General features: G+C 33.6%; 2 protein-coding genes across 4 annotated transcripts; both read right to left on the bottom strand.

Annotated features, from left to right (window-relative positions):
- Positions 1-136: 136 nt before the first annotated feature.
- LOC142977974 (uncharacterized) lies at positions 137-3686 on the bottom strand. 2 transcript variants are annotated; one of them, XM_076122129.1, is made up of 4 exons: positions 3073-3686; positions 1150-1300; positions 402-968; positions 137-327 (listed from the first exon to the last, which is right to left on the bottom strand). In XM_076122129.1, exons 1-4 carry the CDS (start codon positions 3470-3472, stop codon positions 297-299), a joined length of 1149 nt encoding a protein of 382 aa, XP_075978244.1. In that variant the 5' UTR covers positions 3473-3686; the 3' UTR covers positions 137-296. The 2 variants fall into 2 exon arrangements, with proteins under 2 accessions (XP_075978244.1, XP_075978243.1); XM_076122128.1 differs by having other exon boundaries at positions 137-304.
- A 2230-nt stretch (positions 3687-5916) lies between these two features.
- Positions 5917-10680, bottom strand: LOC142977925 (uncharacterized). Of its 2 annotated transcripts, XM_076122055.1 has the most exons (3): positions 9540-10680; positions 9299-9328; positions 7963-8089 (listed from the first exon to the last, which is right to left on the bottom strand). In XM_076122055.1, exons 1-2 carry the CDS (start codon positions 10249-10251, stop codon positions 9312-9314), a joined length of 729 nt encoding a protein of 242 aa, XP_075978170.1. In that variant the 5' UTR covers positions 10252-10680; the 3' UTR covers positions 7963-8089; positions 9299-9311. The 2 variants fall into 2 exon arrangements, with proteins under 2 accessions (XP_075978169.1, XP_075978170.1); XM_076122054.1 differs by lacking the exon at positions 9299-9328 and having other exon boundaries at positions 5917-8089; positions 9540-10670.
- Positions 10681-24298: the final 13618 nt, after the last annotated feature.

The following is a 24298-nucleotide window of genomic DNA, read 5'->3' as shown; positions in this document are numbered from 1 at the left end:
GTAATTGTGTACCTACTCTTTGTCTATCAGCCATGAAACTAAGATGAAGAAAACCGTAGCGCTCACCTTCACCTATATCTTTACTTCCAGCGATGTGTATTTTCACGGAAATGAAATAGGAAATGAAAAGGTTCCATAAAAAATTAATATAACATTTAATCAAATAACTTACTAACAATACTTTTTCTATGCTAAAGTCCACGGTATTGTATTTTTACTTCTTTTCCAGAAGTCGGCACAAGACTTTGAACAGAATGTTGCACTAAGAAGAATCTCTTCAATTTTGTCAATGAGAACTATTTCTCTGAAAAAACAAATACACATTTCCTTAAAGTGTAATTCAAAAATGTTTAAATCGGATAATAAATAAATATAAATTCTAGAGCGAATAACAGACTTACCCAAAACAAAATTCATAAAACGCATGATCGAATACTGGACTTTTGCAATGCACATTCTCACACCTTGATACTGGTCCATTACTGAGATCATTCTTCAAAAAACTGGGCAGGCAACTAAAATACTCTTTCAATATATCAGCCGGCACATAATAACCGTTGGAAAACTTCTTATGGCTTTCGTTCACGATGGCAGGTTTAAAGCTGTTACCGTTTTCATCATAATTTCTATTTCCTTCACCAGTGCCAATATTGAAACCTTGAAAATTATCTTGTAGATCTATTATGTTGTTATTATGTTCGTTGTAAAGATTCTCTCTCACGTGCTCAGAATAAAAGCTGTACGTTTGTGGGTTTAGTTTCTTTACGGCCGTTGTCATCATTTGGTAGAATTGTCTCTTGCACATCTCATAGAGACTCGGTGGATTGTGAGATTTTGTTTCTAACACTATATTGTACTGTGGAGGGCATTCCATTAAAACTTCCCATTGTATAGAATCTTGACGTATTCTTAATTTACATTGGCAGTTTGTTTTGTTCGCGTTTTGACTATTTCCAGCACTAAGACACCTGCAATAAAGAAAATCTCGGAATACACAAGAAAACTTTTAACGTAATAAGGAAAGGGCGTAAGAGCATACTCATTAACAACATCTTACGCTGTTATTGCTTAGCACGTGTGTACACGATGCCTGTGAGTGGCTCGGTTTATTGGCAATACTTGGCAAATACAAGTACCATCAAAACTTACCCAATATTGAGACATCTAGTTTGCTGATCTCTAAACATGTGATACCAGAGCGAGTACGGCAAAGTCTTCAGACTGGAGTTTCTCCAGAATCTGAATTCGCAGTGGTGGTAGTTGTATACAGGTCTTTGAGGTAGCCATTGTAATTTATTATCTGAAAAGTATTGACGTTATTTACTGAATGAACCAGAGAATATCTATTTTGCCAATAATAATTATTAATTATCTAATCGATAGATAGCTACTCGAGAGAATATACAAAAATCATATTTATGTCCTCTCGTCAACTTAAAATTGTTACAATATAGAAACTATAGTATTTATGTTGTATAAAATTCAAGCGTTCTCCATATAGCTATCAGCAATTTTGTTCTGAAAAGTATAACCGAATTATGTTTAAAAATAAAAATAGACCGCCAAACTAATTCATTAATGGAACAATATTTAGCGAACCTACGCAATGAAAGTGATAGCTGCCTATTTAAGTATTTCCAACTATAAAAGGTAAAAAGCTGACAATAAACAAGGTTAATACAATTTCCCCGTAAACTTATAATAAGAACTTATTTACTTGACAAGTTTACAAGTAATTGAATGCCTCAGGATATTTTCATAATAAGTATCGTCCCACGGAAAACATTTTTAGATAGAACTTGACATTGAAGCATTTAATGAATTACTTTTCTGTAATGTCTGTCTATAAAAAATGGTAATTTTATTTCAATCAAGTGAAAGAAGAATATTTTCTATCTGGATAAAAAAAAACAGGTACCTACTAAGTAAACTTAAAAACAATAGGTATATAAGCTATTCCAGAACTATAGCGGATTCTAATTGTCATCAACTAAAAATCTTTCAAAAACATTCGTATTTACCTATCTGCTGCCGTTATATAGGGATTAGTATTATCAAAGTTATAATTTTCTATCGTTGTTGTTGCTTGTAAGTAGTGTAATAATTATGCCACATCAGTTGAAAGACTTTAATCAATAAATGGTGTTACACCACAACCACATACTACAACATTGGTAACGTATATTTACGAACTACACTCATAAAAACCCATGTTATTTTGTATATTATCTCATCCTCGACTCTCATTAACGCTTCAAAATAACGCAACACTACTTAACTCAAACATTGTTAGGTGGTCCCTTTAAACAAGCTAAATGGGTCAACCAAATCAATGAGGAAACGTTAAAGTTGATTTATCGAGGATAGATTGTTATCTGAGGCGGTAGAACTACTGTCTTTAACTTTACGAGGGATAGTAAAACTGTAACTGGAACGTATTAGCACAGTACAGTACGGTTTACGCGATGGATGGGAAATGAGGTTTGTAGTGTAACTTGTTTCAGGAAAAGCTGTGCTGAATTCTTATTTTTGGTGGTGTTATGAAATGCATGTCAGCATTAAACAGTGACAAGACAGAACTACTTGTAGGTGCCTACTATAACAACGAATCAAATCTAAAGAAATTTCACACTAATCAAATCTTAGCCTAAAATTTAATACGTAAAAACTAATGATTTCATTTCAGTTGGCCTGTGTCTTCCTGCAGATGATTTAAAGCATTATGAAGACTGCTTTGAATGTTATAAATGCAACCCGTTATATTGATTTTAGTAAAACTGATTTTAACGGCGTAGCCGGCATTCACGTGAATCGAGACCAAAATATATTTTTTAGATAAGTTGGTTGCGAAATAGTTTATTCTTGGTTGAGTTTTTGTCGAGACTAGTTGTGTGTTACAAGTACCTTTCGTCGGGATTTGAACTAACGGAAGAACTAACGAAAATTCACGGTATTAATAGAAATTACAATAGATTTTCAAATCACAAACCAATAAACGTGTCACAAAAGTATCTGTACAAAGTGAACACATTTTTTAATACGCATAGTTTAAATAAAAAAGGAAGAAATTACCACAAACCGATAGGTACCGTAGTCGTCTTAACTCAGCGATCCTTAGCGGTAACTCCGTCAGTTCGTTCTCGTCTAGTATCAGGAACTTCAAGTTCCGCACCTCGCCGATCTCATCAGGAATACGCTTCAACCTGTTCCCGCTCACATCCAAGCACTTGAGACATCGTAACTTGGATATCTCTCTAGGCAGCTCCGTTATATCATTACCGCTAACGTACAAACTCTCTAAATGCTCTAAAACTCCGATGTTACTTGGCAAACGTGTCAAGAGATTCTCCTTTAAATATATATCCGTCACCTCCGATTCTTCGCCTTCTAGTTGGTATAAAGGAAACTCGGTAAAGCCTCTGTAGTTCCAGTGTAGAACAGTGCTTGGTATCATTTCTTCATTGTAATCCATGTTTACGTTGAAATTTTGCGCGAAAATCTACGGTTCATATTTCACTTCACTTTATACTGTTTCAAGTAATGCACTATACTTGTAATTTACGTGTATATTTAATTAAAAAGCTTTAGAACTTTAAACAGTATCGTAAGTTCCCACTTTTCTTCATGAAAGACAGAAGCGCGCTCCCGTGAATCCCGTTTGAAGAAGACTGCATCGAAACGCGCGCGGACGCACGTGAATTATTTTTAAAACTATAACAAGGTCTTTGCTATAGATTTTCTTTTAAATTATTCGGTCGTCTATTAGATTCCTCCGCTGGTTTATGAGTTTACTGAAGACTATGATGTAAAATTTCACTATGGTTTTTAGTAATTTATATTTTTGGTTTCATGTTTATACAAGACTTTTTTCCAAAACAAATTGTCGACTTCAATATTATGGAAGCATCGTCGTATAATATTAATCATACAGTTGTATGAATACGATTCATTTTATCCTCAAAATCTCAAGTTCAAAGACTAAACAAAAACAAAAAAATCGCATTCTTAATTCTCATAAACTCCTAAACAATTTTCCACAATATCATAACAAACAGAACTAAAATGCAATACAAGGTGGAGTGATACGTTCTGTATTGGTGTTGTTGGCGTGAGTCCAACCCGTCGGCTGGCGTTAGGTCGAGGACATTCGGAGTACAATAACAAATAACGAGTCCGCATCATTGATGAAACATCAGCGCCACGTGCCACGCTATTAACGTATTGGTAGCTGTTCATAATTTTGAATGATAGATCTCAATTTGTTTATGTAATACACTGTTGTAGATTTAAGATACTAAGCTGGTGGTTACGAAATTTATTCAGCTAAACAAAGTAAAATTTTAAATGCCTTTTAGTAAAAAACCTTGTGATACTTTTATTATGGCACTGGACTACCTACATGACACCAATAACGTAAATTTGGTTTTATTACATACTAAATTTTTTAATAATCTATAGGTTTTCCGTAAAAGATTTGTAAAACTATGACTGCGCAATTATTATATTCGCCAGAAAATATAAAATCGAAGAACTTACAAAAACGAAAAGGAGGCCCTTTTTTATAAAATTATTCGAAGGGGATAGGTAATCATATGTTTTTGGCTAAGGTAAAGGTATAGAAGTAAAAACCTATGCCTTAACTAGTAAAAATTTAATAAACAAACTGATGACACAGATTAAAGATGTACAACATCCGAGCCGATATCAATCTTCACACCTTGCGGATACCATTTTTCAACCGCTCAGATATTCCTAAATCTATGAACACCTAATTAATTTCAACCCAGTATAGGAAAACATCCAAATGCAACTTATAATTCATAAAGTGTGACACCAAAAGCATATAAATTGATATAATGTAATATTTGGCACCACTCTAATGAGGAACAAGACAAGAATTCATCGTGTCATAATCAATGCTAAAAACGCGCATGCATTAATTCATAGGAGCTATTTTGATCCGGAATTTTTCTGTTGCTAATTGGTATGAATTCAAACAAGAAAATCAGGTCTTTATAAACACAACATTAAAGAAATGAGTTTTCTAGGAAGCTGTTAAAATGATTTCTACTATTTGTGTTCGTAGCTTTTCAGATAACCCGACAGCTTGGTATGCACGATTTGAAGAATATATATTTTTTTCTTAAGTAGCTAAATCGCTACTGGCAAACAGCTCTAAAAATGCCTGCGGATCACTGATGTTCTAAATTCTGAATTTTATAGACCTTTGTCAAATCCATACCTTGCATACAAGGCTCTTTACTAAGTTGTCCAATTATAATCAGTAAAGATTCAGCAGTTTGTTTACAAGATATTACTTCCTCTATTTTAATTGGCAAAGACCTAACATGTTCAAATTGGCACAGCTATCATTAGCAACAAGTCTAGAATTAGCTTTCGTATTTGTACTAAAATATACTCTAAATTCCTAATCCCCCGAACCCAGAGTTCAATAGAACTGTGAAAAATGCAACAGATTTAACAAATAAATAACATTTATTTAGACTAGGTATTTACTTATCCCCGATATTTGATGTTTTAGACGAAAACATTAACGTTGATATGCTCCATATGCGTTTCGTTTTGATTGCTAAAGCGAAGAATAGTCTGGTCTGAATCTGTTTCGATTGCATTTTGATCGATCAGTTTACGAGCACCCATAAATCTTATATCAAAATACTTATGTATGAAGTAATGCATATTATTTTATTAACATGAATGAAAGCAGTGATAGCCGAGTGGTTTAAGTTGGCACCTCCCTTGCAAGTAGTCGACAGCTCGAACCCGATTCACCTCACCAACGACCTCCCTTTTCCTCGTTTAGGAGGAGACCTTTGCCTAGCAATGGGACAGTAATGGGTTTAATAAAAAGAAACTTATGATATTGTGTGTTCAAATGAAACAATTCAGTCCATAATATTGATTTATTTCAGGAAAATCTACACGGAATCCTCTAAACATGGTTCTTTATAATTCACAAAAGGTGCTATACAAAATGTAAGATCACATACTTGACTGTGTCCACTAATATAAATACATTTATGTCATTATCACACATTCAGTACAAATAGATTTAAGATCAGACTTCGAAGTAATTAAACATCACACATCAGTTCAGGTAAGGTTCGAGATGAACACAGGATGAAATTAAATTCATGCTTATTTAAATGCTACAATACAGTTGTAGTCTAAACTAAGATAATTATGTTTACACATCAGGCATAATAATATGTTCAGTGCATAGAAGTATAGCTATTTGTTCCCTAGGTAGAATTGCCTAGATAATTGGGAACTTAAATGTTTATAATATAAATGATTTTAGACTAAGGCCGTCAACAAATCTCCGATACTCAGCGATTGTAGAATTTATTCAGGATTGTACATTTGCCCCACGATTGAATTTGTATGGCGGTAGTCGCTTGAAGACTTAAATCGTTGAGGATCCGTGACTTACGTAGTCATGTTTACAAATGGCCTAAGTGAATACGTCAACTCCATTGACTAAAACATGGATCAGAACTAGAGAAAAGTCTGTCGTGTGTCCTTAATTTTGTGCCCGATGCTAGTCTCAAATTATAGATTTGAGAGCTCAATATTTTCTATCATACAAATACGCTTAATATACGCCCACTGTATAAAACACTGTATAAAAACACAACTAAATTGAAGGTAAAGATAGTTCGAATACTTTTACTGCAACTATAATCATTTCAACAAAAATAGCTGACACATTACACGTTTTCAATTTCAACCTGTGGGTACTACTACTATATCCTTTCAACAAACGTCCTCACTCGTTTCGATTGATGTTACATTAAGCCTCCCTTCTCAAGATTTAATACGACCCAAGCTACACATGTACTTTCATTTTATTTCACATTTCCTCTTTACCCCTGATATCAAACATTTTGATATTAATCAATATCACATTCTCGGTGGTTTAATAAAACATTTATGCGTCGATAGAAAGTCTTCGACAACTGGTAGTATTTTTAAGAGCTTAGAAAGAAGAATTTTATTTCTTAACTCTATAGGAATTTAGGGAGACATCGATTTACATGTAATTAAACATACATTGATAAAATACATTATAATATTAAAGTCGTATTTAAATAAATTACGAAAAATTCAGAGGTAGACATTTAAAATTATTAAAGCAATAGCTATCTATTATTTGCTAATAAATATGTGTTCATTCTAGTATTCTAAATATTACGTCCTGTGTATAAATGCTAACTTTTAGAGAGCGTTATATTATAATAATATTTGGAATAAGACAAGAAGAATAATACTAAATTATGCTTGCTAAAGGTATCTAGCAAGTATCTGATATGGATAATCTTAAACATTTAAAAATATTGAATAAATATTATGCTCATAAACATCTTTTTGTTTTACAGCTATATATTTGGAAAATTCATGACTAGAATATGAAAAATGCCATTTTGGCTACATCTCATCTTAAAATTAGGAAATTATTTAACAAACGTACAATTTCGTAGTAATATTTCATTGTTTGCCAAAATGTTAAAGCTTAATCACAAATACGTTTCAGTGCAGGAAGGGAAGGTACACTTAGATTCTGAATAAAAATTATTTATCTAGAGATGGTACCTCAATTCTCAATCTAACTATTAAAAAATAAGTTCTAGAAAATATTCTCTAACTAAAATGAAGGCATTGCATTAATTTGCCTACAAAATCAACTAGATTTACTAAGCACAGAGAAGATAGACTGCTCTGTGTTTCTAAGCATTGTCAACTAAATAAATTATTGTCGTCACGACAAATATCAACGATAACGTTAAACGATCACCATACTTTGCAGATATCGAATACAAAAATACCTTAGGTATTATAACATCGAATAAATTAGGCGATAGCGAAGACTAGAGATACGACAAATGACTTTGTCAGTTGTTAAAAGTTTAAAATCTTCGTATGATCCTCACTCGGCGTCCTCTGCCATCACCTTCGTCATCGCTGTCTACTGATTGCTGTCGGCTTCCTAGCATCAGTGCTTGAATATCAGGGTTTAGAGGCAGGGCTGGGTATGATGATCGACGAACCATTGGAACTGGACGAGCTCCTGAACACAACAAACAGAATCAACATTACTCACAAAATTATATAAAAACTTTATACCGATTCGTCTGCAGAAGCTTTGCTCTATTCTAGGCTAAGCGAAGCCCAGAGGCGTAACTTCAAAGCATTTCCTTTAGAACATTGATACTACAAAGTTACACTTGTAGTCAACTGAAAAGGCTTTCAATCATCTTTTGTGGCGTAATAACTTGGCACCGTGCAAGCTTTGGCAAAGGCAAGCGAAAGCTTTGCGCTAATGTGTTTATGACATTGCAGAAATTATAAAAACGATATTCCTTTTGTGCTAATCTTGTTATTAATTCTATTCAAACATTGCTAACATCGCTTTTTTGCTATATGTACTAACGTTTCGCAGTTTAACTGTGGTTTAAAGATGTGGTACGCTTTGATGTACCTATTAATAGTATAAGTTATTGGAGTGTTCGCTAAATTAACTTAAAAGCTAACACATTTTCTCACTTAGATACAATATATTAATATAATTTACTTACGACACCCTGCAAATATTTAGATATTAATAAATAATATTTTATTTACAGAACTGAAGCTAGAGTTAACATAATATTCCAACTACTCAAAATCGATCGATAAGGTGTAAGTGGCGTTCAACTAATCATATCTAATTAAGAGCACGTACACAAGTGGATTATCGTTATGTAAAATATGTACCAATTACCGTCAGATCAACATCGAGCATGTTCATAAGTTCCAGTAATTATAAATCGCATGGAGGGGTTTCCATACTAAACCGATTTGCTACTGCTAAAAGCCAATTATGTGCCGACTAATTCCACCACAACTCGAAGATACTATCGATTACAGAAAATTATCGTACCAGTACAATCTGTATATGAAACCTTTGATTAACCATTTGGAATGTAATCATGTGTTCAATGGACTGTGAGTTGAATTGATTACATACAAAGTTGCCTACTGTGTGGGGTATTGACGGATTTGAGTGTATACGAGTGTACACAAAGGGCATTAAAGAGATACTATCTGTTTACATGCACAATATAAAACTTATTGAATTGTAAAGAACTGCATTAGGGTAAGAAGTGCCGTCACGTTCAGGTGTTGCATATAACAATTTAAGTGATTACCAAACTACTTAGTGTCAAGAATACTCAAGAAACTACTGAAAAAAGTGTTAGTTCATCTCTAAACTACGAGCGTGATTAACACCAATTACCTGAAAATCTTTTTCAGTCGTCAGACAGACCTTGTTATGAAACAGAAAATAAAAAACAGTGATAGGAGAGATAGAACATTAAAAAACATTAAAATTATAAACATTTACATTCACAATTTTTACTCGTAACATTAAAATTTCGATCAATAAAAGAGCAGATTTGAAATGAACTCATAAATTATATCATCGACTTTGTACGTTAATACGAGAATAGAATAAGAATTATAAATAGAGTGCATACCGAAGAGTCTGGCTACAGATTGTCTTTTGACGAGTCTCCGTTCAGCCGTAGTGATCTCGCTAACTGATGCCGGTGCCGACCCCTCCTGAGGTTTGGTGCGCGTCTCGCTCAAGTACGAGTTAATAGATTCTCCCCTTGTATATTGTCTCACCTGACGACGATTCTTTGGCTCTTCCTTTGGACTTGAACACACAAACGATTCAGCAATCTGAAACAGTTGCTGACTAAACTTGTTCGACTCTCGACGCACGAACGGTTTCTTATTAGCGAACTCTGCTAATGACTGCCTCCTCTCTCCATCAGGGTTCAGCTTCCTTCTAGCCCTTTCATCTTCCTTCACTTTGATCGCTTCCAGTATAGCGTGTATCAAAAGTATCATGAGAAACACAGTGATGCCTATAACGGTGACTGTGTTATTATCGGTACTCAATCCTTCCATTTTATTTTTACATTTTATTTCCGGCTTAACAGTAAACACTTCTAAAACGCTGCACGCGTTTTTCATAAACAAGGGAATGGCTTTTGTTTTTACAACGCGACTTATTGACGTCGTTTCATTTTTTGGATCAATGTCTGGTATTACCACAGGCTCATTCTTTTCGGGCTCCACAACATTAGCTTGTACATTCTGTTTCATAAACCACATGTGCACACTGTATACACAATAAACGATCACGGAGAGAATAAAAAGCAAGATCTTACGTTCGCCCATGTTTATATCGCAAAAACACTGGTTTGTTTTGACATAGAACCGCGCGTGCGTGTGTGTCTATTCGCGTACCGCACGATATTGTAAAACAATGTACCGATATAATAAATGGTTTATTAATTTTCACTTTTGAGGGTTCACAATGTTTATTTTGAGAGATTTTAGTGACGTCGTGTTGTCCGCCGGCGTCATATTGTGATTTGTGTAGTGGGTAGTGAGGAGTGCGCATGTGCGGGCGGCGGCCGGGTCGTCAGGGTCGGGCTTGCCTGTACTCGCTACTGTAGCCACACGCTCGTCAACAACTACACACTCACTCACACTTCAACATTACCGTACTATCTACAACTTTTACTTAAAACACGTATCATGTCTTTCTATTGACTGATGTTATCTTTATTCATTTATTGCATTCTATATAGTTCCCGAAATATAAATCTTTTCAATTAATTTCAGTTGGAGTGTATGCACATTCAGAGATAACGTATGATATTCAATAACTTTTATCTAAAACAACTTTATTGATTCAGTTGTTATTAATATTGTGATAAAGGATAAACTTTACGTATGGCTAGAAGTCACTTTGCAACCTATTTAATACTTTTTGTTAAGGAGAACATATTAAAATGATTGTACCATTTTTGTTAACTTAGTGTCACATCAGATTAAGCTCCGCGCGTAACATGTTTACAGCAAGCCATTGTCATTTTTGTTATCATGTGATTGTTATTTCATTACTCATTGTTTGCTACCCAATAATGAACTTAGATAATAAATGTTACCTCTTGTGTATCTTTTGGGATTTAGCATTTTTTGTACGTTATATTTACGTAAAAGATTTCATCACTCCAAGTCACCTTTTTCACTTCTGCAAGTACATTTCAAGTACACGGTACGTGGACACGCGCGTCCAATTTCGACGCTCGTCTCAATAATTCAATGAACGGCAAGTGGAAACGGTCTTGTGTGTTCTCCCTCTAACTGTACACGGAAGCAGAAATATAGTAACCAAATGAAAGATTGATGCGATCTTTCTGAACATTATGATCACAAATTCTATGCCTCTAGTGAGAAAGGGTATAAGGCCGAATTTGTCGAAAATAAGTTAAAAAATTTCAGTGCAATCATATCCCACTTTTGCAATATTTTTAGTGTATGTTAATCGTTTTGCACATTGCTTTCTTATTTTTAAAGATAAACAATATCCGTTTTCACCAATCGAAAGAGCATGTTTGTATACTTAACTCATTTTCGACAAAATCGGACTTATACCGTTTTTCACTAGCGGCACAGAATTGATATATCTAATTATAGAAACACTCCGCTTATGGTTTACAACGATCTGAATGCACTTTGGTGATGGATAATGATAATAAATATCGGTTGTTTGAAATAAAATTGGGTTACATGGTAACTGGCAGTTATTTGTTTACTATCTTTGGCCCGCGGCTTTTCCCGTCAGTTCGACGTTGATGGCGTTTACCGAGAATTTAATATTAATGGCGCCTATGTTTATGTTATCTCGCAGTTGATGGGATTGCAAAATGTTTTTATATCCGTTATGATATACTTTTTATTTAGTTTTTTACATTTGTTTATATTAGCTGCAGTTTTACCCAAATAAACCAAACAGAACTTTCACGGATCATATTTTAAAGATAGTTAATTTGTATACAGTGTGCAAATGCAAACAACTTACCGTATTACACTGTTAGATACTGTTACGTAAAAATTGTCATCCCACTGTCGGACTGAACCTTCTCTATTTTTTTTTTAAAACACACCACACACAATTCTGGCTAGTACAACTACCACAAACACAAGATAACTATTAGCAGTGGCCAGTAGACGAGAAGTAAAAACTCCGAATAAATATCCTTTCAATTACATAAATAACTACTCTAAATCTGACGTCTATTTCTAATCACCAAGGCCGAATAACCATTTTACTCGATCTACTTCTTGTATCTAGTCTGTACTAGATGCAAGGAAGAAACAACAGTTCTGTTTGTGAACGAAGATGAACAATGAATCATATCCTTTCTCGAGTCTTCTGTTACGTCAGTCAATCAGTTGAGTGACCGACTAGACGTGATCTTGCATTGAGTAATACGTGTCTTCAAATAGTACTTTGTTGGTATTCTTACCTGTTGTGTAACTACAGTTCTATATTTACTAGTATTGACTATCGACCACGGGTTAGCTATCGAGAAATTTGTATGAAAATCACATCGGCACCTCTAACGGATGCCGCAGGAACTAATTGTTTAGTAACTTTTAAATGTTAAATTCTCGATACTCGTTAGTTCCGACTGCAGAGAACACAGAAATGGATATGTAGGTAAAGTTCCTGGATGAAAATTTTCTTATCATGGAAGGTTTTATTATATTTATTTATTATAGATGAAAGGTGTTATGAAGTGGTTCATAAGTTAAAAAGTATGGTCGTGTCGTTCAGTGGTCGCTGTGAGCTTAAAAAGTTCGCAGCTAAATTCAACTGAACCTGTTGTAGTTTTTACTGATTATCATAGGTGGCACTACCTGTCCACTATATTTTTCTGTTAATCTGATTCAGGAATATTGTCATCAAGAATAAAAATCTAATGCGACAAAAATATACTTTATGTTTAATGCAAGTCTTTTACGCTTTCGCGACTAAAACCTTGAACCCACTTTAATGAAATTTTGCATGGATTAATTTCATATATTTTTATAAAGTTAGTTAAATACACGGCACAAATAGATAGGCCTGTACCAAAGTAGTAGGGAGCGTATAGGTCCGACAGTTTCTAAAATTGGTACTCCGAGAACGTAAATAATCAATATTACAACTCTCTTTAGCAACTGACTAACAGTGTATTTATGATAAGAGTGTCCTAATTGTAAGTGAGGAGGGTGGAAATTACCGAGGGTGTGCGAGGGATAGTTAGGGTGACGTTTATGTTCCGAGTTACAATTAACGTATTGTGGTAATGCTGTTATTATATATGTAGGTACCTGGTATAGTCTTTAAGCAAACTTACTCTTTAGCCAAATATTTATAAACGTGAGATGTATAATTTTATATGTATTGTAATACGTGGTATCAATAAAAAATAGTTGCGATGTGAAGGCGCTTTATTACAACCATTAAATTTCCTTAAATTTCCCTTGATCACATAACTGAATTGAAGTAGAATAACACGTTTTAACGCTATACTAGATTTTAAAACTGAGTGAAATACTTTTTTTCCTCATCGAAAGTAATGTTACGTTTTTTTGTATTACTACCTGGATTGAAGCAAAAATATTTTGAGAGTTTCAAGTTTAAGTTTTTAGACCTAACTTTGGTTAAAACCTGCAATATACGATTTTCTACAGGAAAATCGATTAACATTAGTATTTGTATCGTATTCTCAGCCAACTGGCGGTGTTTGATCAAATAATACAACGTCTGGAGCATTAATTGTTGCAACGTGCATTGCTTCTATAAAATCGATAACTGTTATTACTAGTACTAACAAAATGCACTTTGCTATAATATCGTAGTCACGGCTCGACTATAAATAGTTAATTTCGGTTCAAAGACTTTGTATCTGTGTCTTCTTTGTAGTTATTTGAAGTTCGTGGTTATAAAGCATTGCAATTCTAGCTTTATTCCGTAACTATGCCCTAGTTTCTTTAGGGGAATATAAATGATAGGCACTCACATTTTTATTATTTAATGTACTTTTTGACACAGTCTATCCCATTGGAAAAAGACGTGATAGTGTACATTGGTTCACATACATATATACATACATATACATTATAACACAAAAAGTAGACACGTTTTGCGTCACTACAAAATTATACTTCTAAAATTAAACTAATAAAGGAAACTGACAAATTCAGCGTTTTCATAAAAGTACAGCTGACATCAAAAAACTCACACTCAGCAACAACTTAATCACGTGTCCGGTTCAACGAAAATTAATTTAAAAATTCCTGTAAAGTATTTCAGAAAGTGCTTGGCAATATCCTTGATAGCATATTTTTTCCAAAACAGTATTCCGATATTGCGCTGCAGTTAAGGCAGGCAGTTACGATCCAGAAAGATTTCCATTTCGCGCTTCGTCGCATTCGGCTGCACATTAAAATATGCAACTGAAGCCCTATTCTGTGAGCTGCATAACTATTTACAGATTTACTATCGCTGTTACTTAAAGCTCGGGTTTATTGGAATTTACATTGAATTTTATTATTGAATAATACTGCAGATGGAAAACATTTTATCCATTTCCATAAATGCTCTTAGTGCACGATTTACGTAACGTTTTATAACTTCGGGAGGTGTAACTAAAATTACATATTGCTATTAGTTTTTCATAGGCGTCAGAAAATTGTTTATCAGAAATATGGAATAAGGGCAAAACGCATCTTCGAATTGCATGTTGAAACTACATTTATGTAAACTTTGTTCAATGAATCTTACGACTTTGCAAAACTGTGTTTTACTTCCAATCAATGGACCAACTCTTATCATGATCAGTTCCAAGGACGAGGGTGCTCCATCATTATCCGTCCTCTAAATAATTGTACTCGGAAGTGACTCGGCCGGCTGCGGACTCGAGTGGGCCGTTCAAAACTCTGTAAGTGGAACCGTATTGAGGAAACAACGACACAATGTGACGGTGACACTGATCTTTGTACAATATCATCCCGATTTGCTCCCCGTCCTGATTTCGCGGGAATAAACCTTACTTTTCGTAGTTTGTACTTTAATCTTGAGACACAGGTACAAACATTGCTCTTTCGCCAATAGTTGTCTAAAACGTGCTACTCCTAAATACCTGACTTAAGTACAGAAAAATTAGATTGGAATGTCATTATATTCTAAAACGTTCGAGTTGCATAGGACACACGAGGTTTATGTCTAGACAGTCGGATAGTAATCAAAGCCTCTGCAAAAAAAGAAAAGAGAGAGAAGGAGATGTCAAGCAAATTACAGTTAATTCATTGTCGCCATACAGACCACCGACATCCAAAACAAAAATAATTATTAGCGAATCACACGAACATTCCGAGAAATTTAGCATACTACATCTGCACACAGGATTAGGTATCTTAAAATGCTAGAACAACTTAGCATAATAAATTTGATGTTTTACTGCGAATATGCAAACTATTGTTACTCACTGTTTCTTAGAGATCCATTCAGTTAAACAGTTATCGGATCATTTGGCAGTTGAGTGGATGATTGCTTAAGTAAATGTGGTGTTTGACCTTTCACGATCGCTAGGTGGGGTTCTAATGTACGCATTATACGTACGATATGAGAAGATAACTAATAAAATTGGGATACGTTCGCAGTTAATAGCAGACGGAGGTGTAAATACCGAGTATTACAATTCAGCTTATCTTGTAATAACAATGTTGGATGAGAACAGACGGGATTTCTAACAAGGTTGGGTAATTTGTACGATTCTATGAATATGGATTCACTCATCAACATTAGGCGGCTTTGCCCAAAGATGTTTGGTAATACATCATTCAATGTATTTTGATATGCAGAACAATTTTACGAGGAGTTTATTAGGACCAAAATTGCTTATTAAGTATATTATTAACGAAGTGTTATATGTATTTAAAACAAGTAACAGAAACATTATTTAAAAAGACAAACGACTTACGAGCAGGATTGTCCCCAAGATATAATGTGTAACATTAACAAATTATATCTGATCGGTTTAGAAGGGTAAGATAAAAAAACAAAAAAGTGAAATAAAATATATTTCCGATTATTTCACCTACAATTAAATTGCTAAGGATTTTCAGAATAGGTGCACGAAACAGCTACGTTTGCACCTGTCTCACTAATGTACGTATTGCGATACATGAAATTACACGGCCATTTTATTATCTCGCCTTCTTCGAAAATTATTAGAAAAGTGCTGCATATCGGGCTATTGGTTTATCGATTAATGCCGGTGCTAGCAGAATTTGGAACGAAGGGCGATAGAAATTGAAATGGTGTTAGCACTTTTCTTTATTAAACTCAGTAGTCACTTTAATAGTTTTAATATAGTCTAGTTGTCAATTTTACATCTACTATTTGACGCAAACCAATCCCGTTTAATGTCGTTCTGCTGCATATTTTCCTGACAAATATCTGGGTCTAGTAGGCCTTCCAATATTAATGGACTTTATAGTTTGTACAGGACAATTAATTGTTTATTGTACATGAGGTCAACGTGCACAGCATGATACATCAATGTAGACTTCTATAACGAATTCTTTGATATTACTTAACCTCCATAGAAGATGCCAAGATAACTTAAGCTTTAGTAGGCTTAACAATAAGACATTAGCTTAATAATCTTATCAAACATCGCAGAACATAATCTCTTATAGGTACAAGGTAATCAATAGCGAAAGGTCTTAAGTCTATAGAACTAGTGAATCTTTTATGATCGTATGCAGGAATCTGGTTGTAGGTGTGAGATGTTTGATTGTGAAACAATAGCTCATGACCTTAAAGTTCTACGTATAAATGATGAGCTCAATTGCAACATCGTTGAGGAAATGTTGCAGTGTAGGTGGAGATTATGAACAGGTGTTTGGTTCTTAGAAATGGGTGGTCTGAAAGTAGAGAATAGTTCTAGGAATGTTTCTAGTTTGGATTCAAGTCTTCCCTCTAAGTACGATTGGCATCTGTTAAGGAAATAAGACTGTTGAAGCGTTTGATTTCTGTGTAGTCCTTTTTATAATTTCTATTTAATCCAGATAGTCAAGAATCCCAGATCCAGTAGTTAATTAATAACTTAATAGGAATTTCCTGACAAGCATCTGTGGACTTACCTCAATTCATTGGAGTCTAGATTAGCAATAATTCAAAGATTGTCATGATTTATCTGTGTTCGAAAGGCTTCGTGACCCGTTTTCCAGGAAAATACGAATTTAATATCAGGTTAAACTGTCCTGCATCTATAAATAAGTTTAAAAGGTTAATGCATAACAATTTAATCCGACGTGTCTGTGCATCACATAAATTATGAGTTAATATTTCATATAAACGGAGCAGTAACGTTGCAACGATGTGTACGCGTGAATACGTGAGATAAACTCGCATTCTTCGGGGATATTGCTCGATTTGACATGCATATTGTACGAGAGAAGAAGAATTATTGGATGTTATACGAATATGATAGATTAAAAATGTGTTTGTAGAATTTTATATGGAATATATGATTTTTAATCAGTTAAACAATGAGGGTGGCTATTCTGTGTAATTTTAAAAGCCGCAGGTTTATATGCTTCGAAACTTGTGGTAGTTTATGTGTGTACTGTATTCTGATGCTAATAAACTAAGACGAAAAAACTATTGTACCTATTAATATATAACATGCAGAATTTGATCGTAAAATGTCGGGAAGAGCGAATATTTTAAACATTAAAGCATAAATCGTTACAACTTAGGAACATGAAATATGGGGGATGAATAAATAGTGAGTAATATAGTTAAATAAACCTTTGAATTACTATTGCGCCTTATACAATATTATACGACAATACTCCTTTAAAATCTAATAAATATATTCGTAGTATTCGTCCTTATGACGTTTTAAAGTATACTATACATAGAAGGAAAGGTTAATGCATGAAGGTGCTATTGAAGTTGTCAGTATAATACCATATTTATTGCTAATTTTAATAATAAATATATATTAGAATATCTTTTCAATTTGATATTCATATTTTAATTTAGATTTAACCATGACAGCTCTAACTTATCAATAACTAGATAATCTATGTGTCTTTAAGAATATATCATTTTGTTATGTTAATTTTGACACCGTTTTAGTCATTAATACATATATACATTCACGATGTATAAATACTTGTGAAGTATTTGCTCATTTCCGGACTAATTTGTGCTTGTAACCTGAAGTTAAAAACTTGAAAAATAATCTTAGCTGAATTAAGTACTATTTATTTAAAAAAAATTGCTAGCGCGACATTCTTGAATATTATAATAGTTATGTCTGATGAAAAATATTTAATAAATAATTATTATTAAAATTATGTTATGTATTCAAATCTAACAAAACTTTTAAAGGCAGAGTATAAGGAACACAATTTAAAACCCATCGTCGGGAAATCATTAAATCAGTAGGTATATTACGGGGGTCCATTGGACTGATATCATGAAAATGGGAAAACTTCCGCACTTTGAACATCAACTCAATACCGCAAAACAGCCAATCACTGCTTAAAAAAATTATAAAAGCAACGTTTATCTTCAACACGTGTTAATAATCCTCTTTCAATAACATTTGATTGGGCATCAAAGCGAGGATTTTCCAAAGACCGGCTCACTCCGCGTGGCTAATGAACCCGAATAGCTTTGTGGAGAGATACAGAGTACTTCTTTGTTAATTTGTTGCCCTCTGGAAATTTCCCTTGAATTTTCAATAACACGTACAAAATATATTTCTTTTTTTTGTTAGTACCGAATATTTTGTTAGTAACGTGTGTTATCATTATATCAATGGCGTGATAATGTATGCACATGTTGCAGAAGTCATCCAAATTAAATGAGCTATGCTTATTTCGTCACCTCACTAGGTAACTACTTAAAGTCTTCCTGCCCTGTCGGTCAGGAATCAAAGGTATCCAACCCCTGTCCTGCACGTATGTATTTTATCATGTAGTAAGCATACCTTCCTTACACACAACTAAACTAACATAGTATTTGTATGAATTGTGGATAATCCTTTAAAACCGACAAATTCTTTCTACACTCAACGAACTTATCTGATGATGAAACACAAGCCATTACATTATCATCATCAGCCTAGTCTTTCTTCCAACTATGTTGGAGCGAAATGAGTCGATCAGCTATTACTAAAATCTATATACAATAATGTAATACGATACCAGCAAATATTCTTAATTTGTCGTAAAGGTAGTCTAATGTAGTTTTAAATATGTACTCTTATGTCGATATTATGTCACATTATGTTAAGTTCCCGACGTGTTCAGCGACGCGATCAAAGTAGGCAATAATTTTAAGTGTTTGCCAACACGCTTTTATCTATATTAACATAATCGAATAAGTGCGCCGTTAACGCGCTACGAAGTTATGAACAAACGGAGTGTGTGTATTAGTTAATAGATAAGTTGTGATGAATTTTTACGGTTTTACTTGATTATGTAATAATTTGAACCGATTTAAAGGCAGAAAGAAATGCTGTGATTTTCATTAAAACTACCGTATGACAACTAAAACTTAATTTATTGGGACTTTTACAAACAATCAAATAATGGTTTATGTCTGTGTGGGGATCGAACCCTCAACCTTTGCACGCATTGGTAGCGAAATTGTAGCTTCTTAACATCACCACCCAAAGCGTTCTTAGATATAAAAAAACTTCATGTTTTTTCACTAATTAAAGATAATTAATCTATCAAAGCATAATATAATATAAAAAGTTATTAAAAGGTCAGACATTGTCATTACAGATCATAGATTCTTAATACCTGTAAAGAACATAATGGATTAAACTCTTAAGTTTTTTCATAAAATATGAGACTTACTTTGATAATATCTATTCTTTAATATAATATTATAACCTCTCAAGCGCCCGGCCACCGTGTCACGGTTGAATGTTCTACCCCCGTCAAGCGCCCCGCCACCGTGGTACGGCAAAACGATCTTGCATTTAAAAAACGTAAAAATGAAATGCTAAAACTATGTTTATCCCTTTCAAACATATTTGACATTGAAGCTGATGAAACGAGACGACGATCTAATGCACACACTTGAATAAGTGGTTGATATAGGCCAGAGAGCACCTTAAACAACATCTGACCCAACGACATGTTCCTTTATGACCAATATTGTAAATCCTTTTTTTAACTAATTTTAAAGATTTGAGTATATTTTACAGTTGGATTTTAAAGTCATTATTCATTAACTACACGATAAGACCTTTCGTCATATTATTTTTCTTGCCTAAAAATATTTTTTAGACTTTCTTCAAACACATGCCTAAAACACAAAATATTCAGATTAAACCGACTATTGTACTACCACTATCAAATATTATTTGTGGTTTATTTTTTTAATCTATAGCAAATTTAATGTAGATTTCAAATATATAAGGTATGACTAGGGTGTTAGTATTAAAATATGACGGAATCGGCGCTTAAACGCCAACCGCCAATTCAATTTCGCGCGCCATTTTTGGCCCGGACGCTTAACGGTATATTTGAATTTTGACGTTGGGGCGCTCGAGAGGATAAGTAGAGTAGACAGAATATGTATTTGTTTGGCTATAAGTTTACATTGAAACTTTTATTTCGCTTAAGTATCAAGATTGTACAAAACTAAAACTCTGTGCTTTTGCTTTTGACGGTTCAATAATCTTGTAATTTTTTCACTTCATATTGATTTAAAAAAATATTTGAATAATGGTAAAATTAAATTATGATAATGTCTTTTGGTAGTGCCTGTCGCATTCAAATAGCAATAACACTTAAAAGTTCAACGTTTTTTAAATGGCTGCCGTGTTCAAGGCGCATCCATTTTCTTCTATTACAATAAATGATATCATAAATACTGTAACGGTTAAATAAACATGACTAACAAAACGAATAAAAAGCTGTATTTTTTATCAACGGATATCACGATAGTCTTAGGAAACTCTAGAGACTTTAAAAGAAAGTTAAAACTTTCAATAAGTAAAATCGATATCGAAAGGAGCGTTCAGCTTCGAATCAATTACCAACAAGTCTTTTCCAGGAAGATGTTGAATTACAATTTTAAAATTATAAATATAGGAAAACAGAAAAGCCGATTTGAAATCTTAATAGTCGACAGGATCGCTACAGAATTCAATAACATTGGCGAAACGGTTCGCAGAAAATTCAATAAGATTGAAATTGAGAGCCGGTGAAGTAATATCGTGAAAAGCCAATTCCCCCTCATTAAGAACGCGTTCAAATTCAAATGGGGATGAAAAACCCCTGGCACACTCGTCGGCTACCGGACTGGCGATTGCCTATTCAAAACAATTTTCGTGTCCGATTAGGCGGAGGTATCGATACCTATATTCATTTTTCCATTTGAAATCAAGATGCTATAGAATTAAGATGGATTTTTTTGATCAAGTTAACGAGATTTTATATCCAATTATGGAAGTATAAGACAAATTACGAGTTGTATTAGTATTTAACGATACTTTTTGATAAATAGAAACAGGTACTATCGAACAAACTGAATCATGACCCACCATGTGCTTTTTTTCTAAAACACGTCTATATAAACGTAGGTCGAAATTCGCTTGAACCTACGTTTCCTTGGTAACGAATTTGTTATCTGTCATTATTGCGCGTTATGTCAAATCTTTGTGCTTCAATACAATAATTCTTTGTTATCGTTTTTAACAGGCTCCATGGCGTAGTGGGTTGATGTTACAACTGCGACGCGTCAGGAGTGGGTTTCGATACCCACTCAGGACATGGTGAAAATCGGCCATTATAGCAAATAATGTTACTATAAAAATTAAAATAATATAGGGTAACCAGTATAGTTATTACCCGGTTAGGGAATTTATACACAATTTTGGTCAATAGTATTCTAGTAGTACTCTATTATAAACGCAACTTAAATTTTTTTTCTAAAGGAACATCAGTCATGTTTCATTGTTTCAATAACTTTGGAAACATTATAAATAAATTACCTATAAAAAACGACTTCTAAATTTTAAAAACTCAACGAAATCGGTACATCTCAATTCATTTGAACTGGTTTCTTTAGAAATTAAAATAAACGTATTATTGCTTAACGTTGGCAATCACTGTATGATGGGCAATGACTATAGTGGTTACCCTAAGCGTTTCACAGATTTCTAAATGGCGTGCTTTTTGACATTTCACACAAATAGATTTTTTCGTAGTGCAAAGAGTTTAGACTATTAACATTCTAGATTCAAATTAAGAGTGATTTATCGAAAACGTATCTAGTACTGTGGTAACAAAGGTCAAAGTTGTCTGTAGTCGTAGATACATCATGACACAGTCGTATTCATGTTTAAAATGTCCTAAGTGCAACTTTGACGTTAGAGACGAAATTCTTATTGTTTTGACGGTTTCAAGCGAATTATCGGCAAAATGGGTCATGATTCAGTTGGTTCGATAGTACCTAGTCACAAACTTAACATTAGTAATACTTATAAAATATTGGAGTCTGAGGTACTTTAAGTTACTAGCATGAAACAAATGTATCAGGTACACGAAACTTGCTAGATTTACCTCGCAGTTTTAGACAGATTTTTCTTTGACATCATCCTGAATTACAACAGCACAACAGTTCTGAGAACTAACATGACATTTACATGTACAAACTGAACACAAAAGTGGATGGATTTTCTATGTAATTTTACTATATCTTAGAGGAATCTTCGTTTTACCATATTTCGGTCACGTACAGGCCTTGGGAAAGCTTCTTACTTTGTCTGGATGTTCTTTCATTATGTTATATCATTTGTGGCATGTTTGTACAACTACAACGTCTAGGACGTGATAGGTTCGTCTAGGTTTTATTTAACCAGATGCTGGATCTGTTTTCTGTTTAGTAAATTGTTTTTGAGTTATTTTATGTGTTAAATATATCTGTGCCTTTATGAGGGTCTAGTCTAGACTGATTTGAAGAGACAAGCAATACTCTGAAATATTTTTGATAGAAACCTAAATTATTACAGAAAACAAATTTTCTCTTACCTATTTATTCTAGTACATATTTATAAAACTATTTTTGATTTTTTAATCAAGACCACAAATCTATGGCCTTACCAGGAAATACCCATTGGGTAAAAAATTCAAAGGTTTTTAGTATAATACTTCTCCATATTAAATTGTAAAGATTAAGTTATTAGTAATACAAAATCTTATATCCGCACACAAACAATCAGCCTAATGTCGTCTTAATTTCAATGGTAGGGTGTCACGTAGGCTGGCGTCGAGCGTGCGACAGAATTTACAATACAGGAGCTTTGCAAGAGTTAATTGTGGGATTGCGACTAATCTTAGTGTATTGCGACGACGCGACGCGACCGAAGTCTCTGATGTTCCAAGTGCCACTATAAATTTAATTTTGTAAAGTCGATAAAACTTCTAGCATTGTACGTTTAAACTTTTAGAGATATGCGGGATTTATTGTAGCTACAATGAATTTCAAGGGTTTTAGCTTCGGGTTTAAATAAATAGAAATACGTTTGTTAATAGTCGACTCTTGGTAATTTACGTGTTCAGCAAAGTCTCGTATTAGACGGTAATACTATTATCAGTTTCTAAATAAAAAGCTCAAAAACAAATGTATAATAACCGTCACCTTCACCAAAATTACATAAGAATGTAAGATTACACTATACTTTTGGTTTCGTTACGAATATGCTTGTGTAGCTCTGTTTTCTATGTAAGAATTCCGATTTTGTTTAATCTATCTTTGACTTAATGTATAAAACAATTATGTGGTTTTATAGAAATTAGTTTAGAAGCTGATAATATTACTACGCTACTTTGTAAGAGAAGAGAACATAAAGATTATTAAGTAGACAGCAGTCATTTGAAAGTTCTAAACAAAGACACTATTTCAAAATCTCAGTGTATTTAAAGCCAGCCACTAATTCGTAGTTTTACATCACTTCACTAAAATAAATTGTATTGCACAACATTTCGCAATAGTAACTACAAAAATCTTTGTTTTATAGGTAAAAAATAGGTTTTATATAAATTTTATTAAGAAGATTCTTTTTTGTTTTTGGCATTAGGTATATCAGATTGAATGGGATCAAAACATAATCGGAATTGATTTGTAACGTTTTTAATTCCGAGAATTGACCTTCTGTGGGTGTATGATGCGATTTTTGCATACGCTATACGTCTATTGATCCATCATATTTTTTCAACGACGTATATAGCTTTCATACTGTTACAAACAAGTTCTTTCCGTATGTTAAGTAATTCCTTAACCTTTAACTACATTTAATCTTACTGTATGTATTTTTATGTTGAGTAGGTTATTTGACAC

The sequence above is a fragment of the Anticarsia gemmatalis genome, chromosome 13 (assembly GCF_050436995.1).
Source record: "Anticarsia gemmatalis isolate Benzon Research Colony breed Stoneville strain chromosome 13, ilAntGemm2 primary, whole genome shotgun sequence".
Lineage (NCBI taxonomy): Eukaryota > Metazoa > Arthropoda > Insecta > Lepidoptera > Erebidae > Anticarsia > Anticarsia gemmatalis.
The sequence above is the reverse complement of the archived record's forward strand: the minus strand, read 5'-3'. Positions and strand labels throughout refer to the sequence as shown.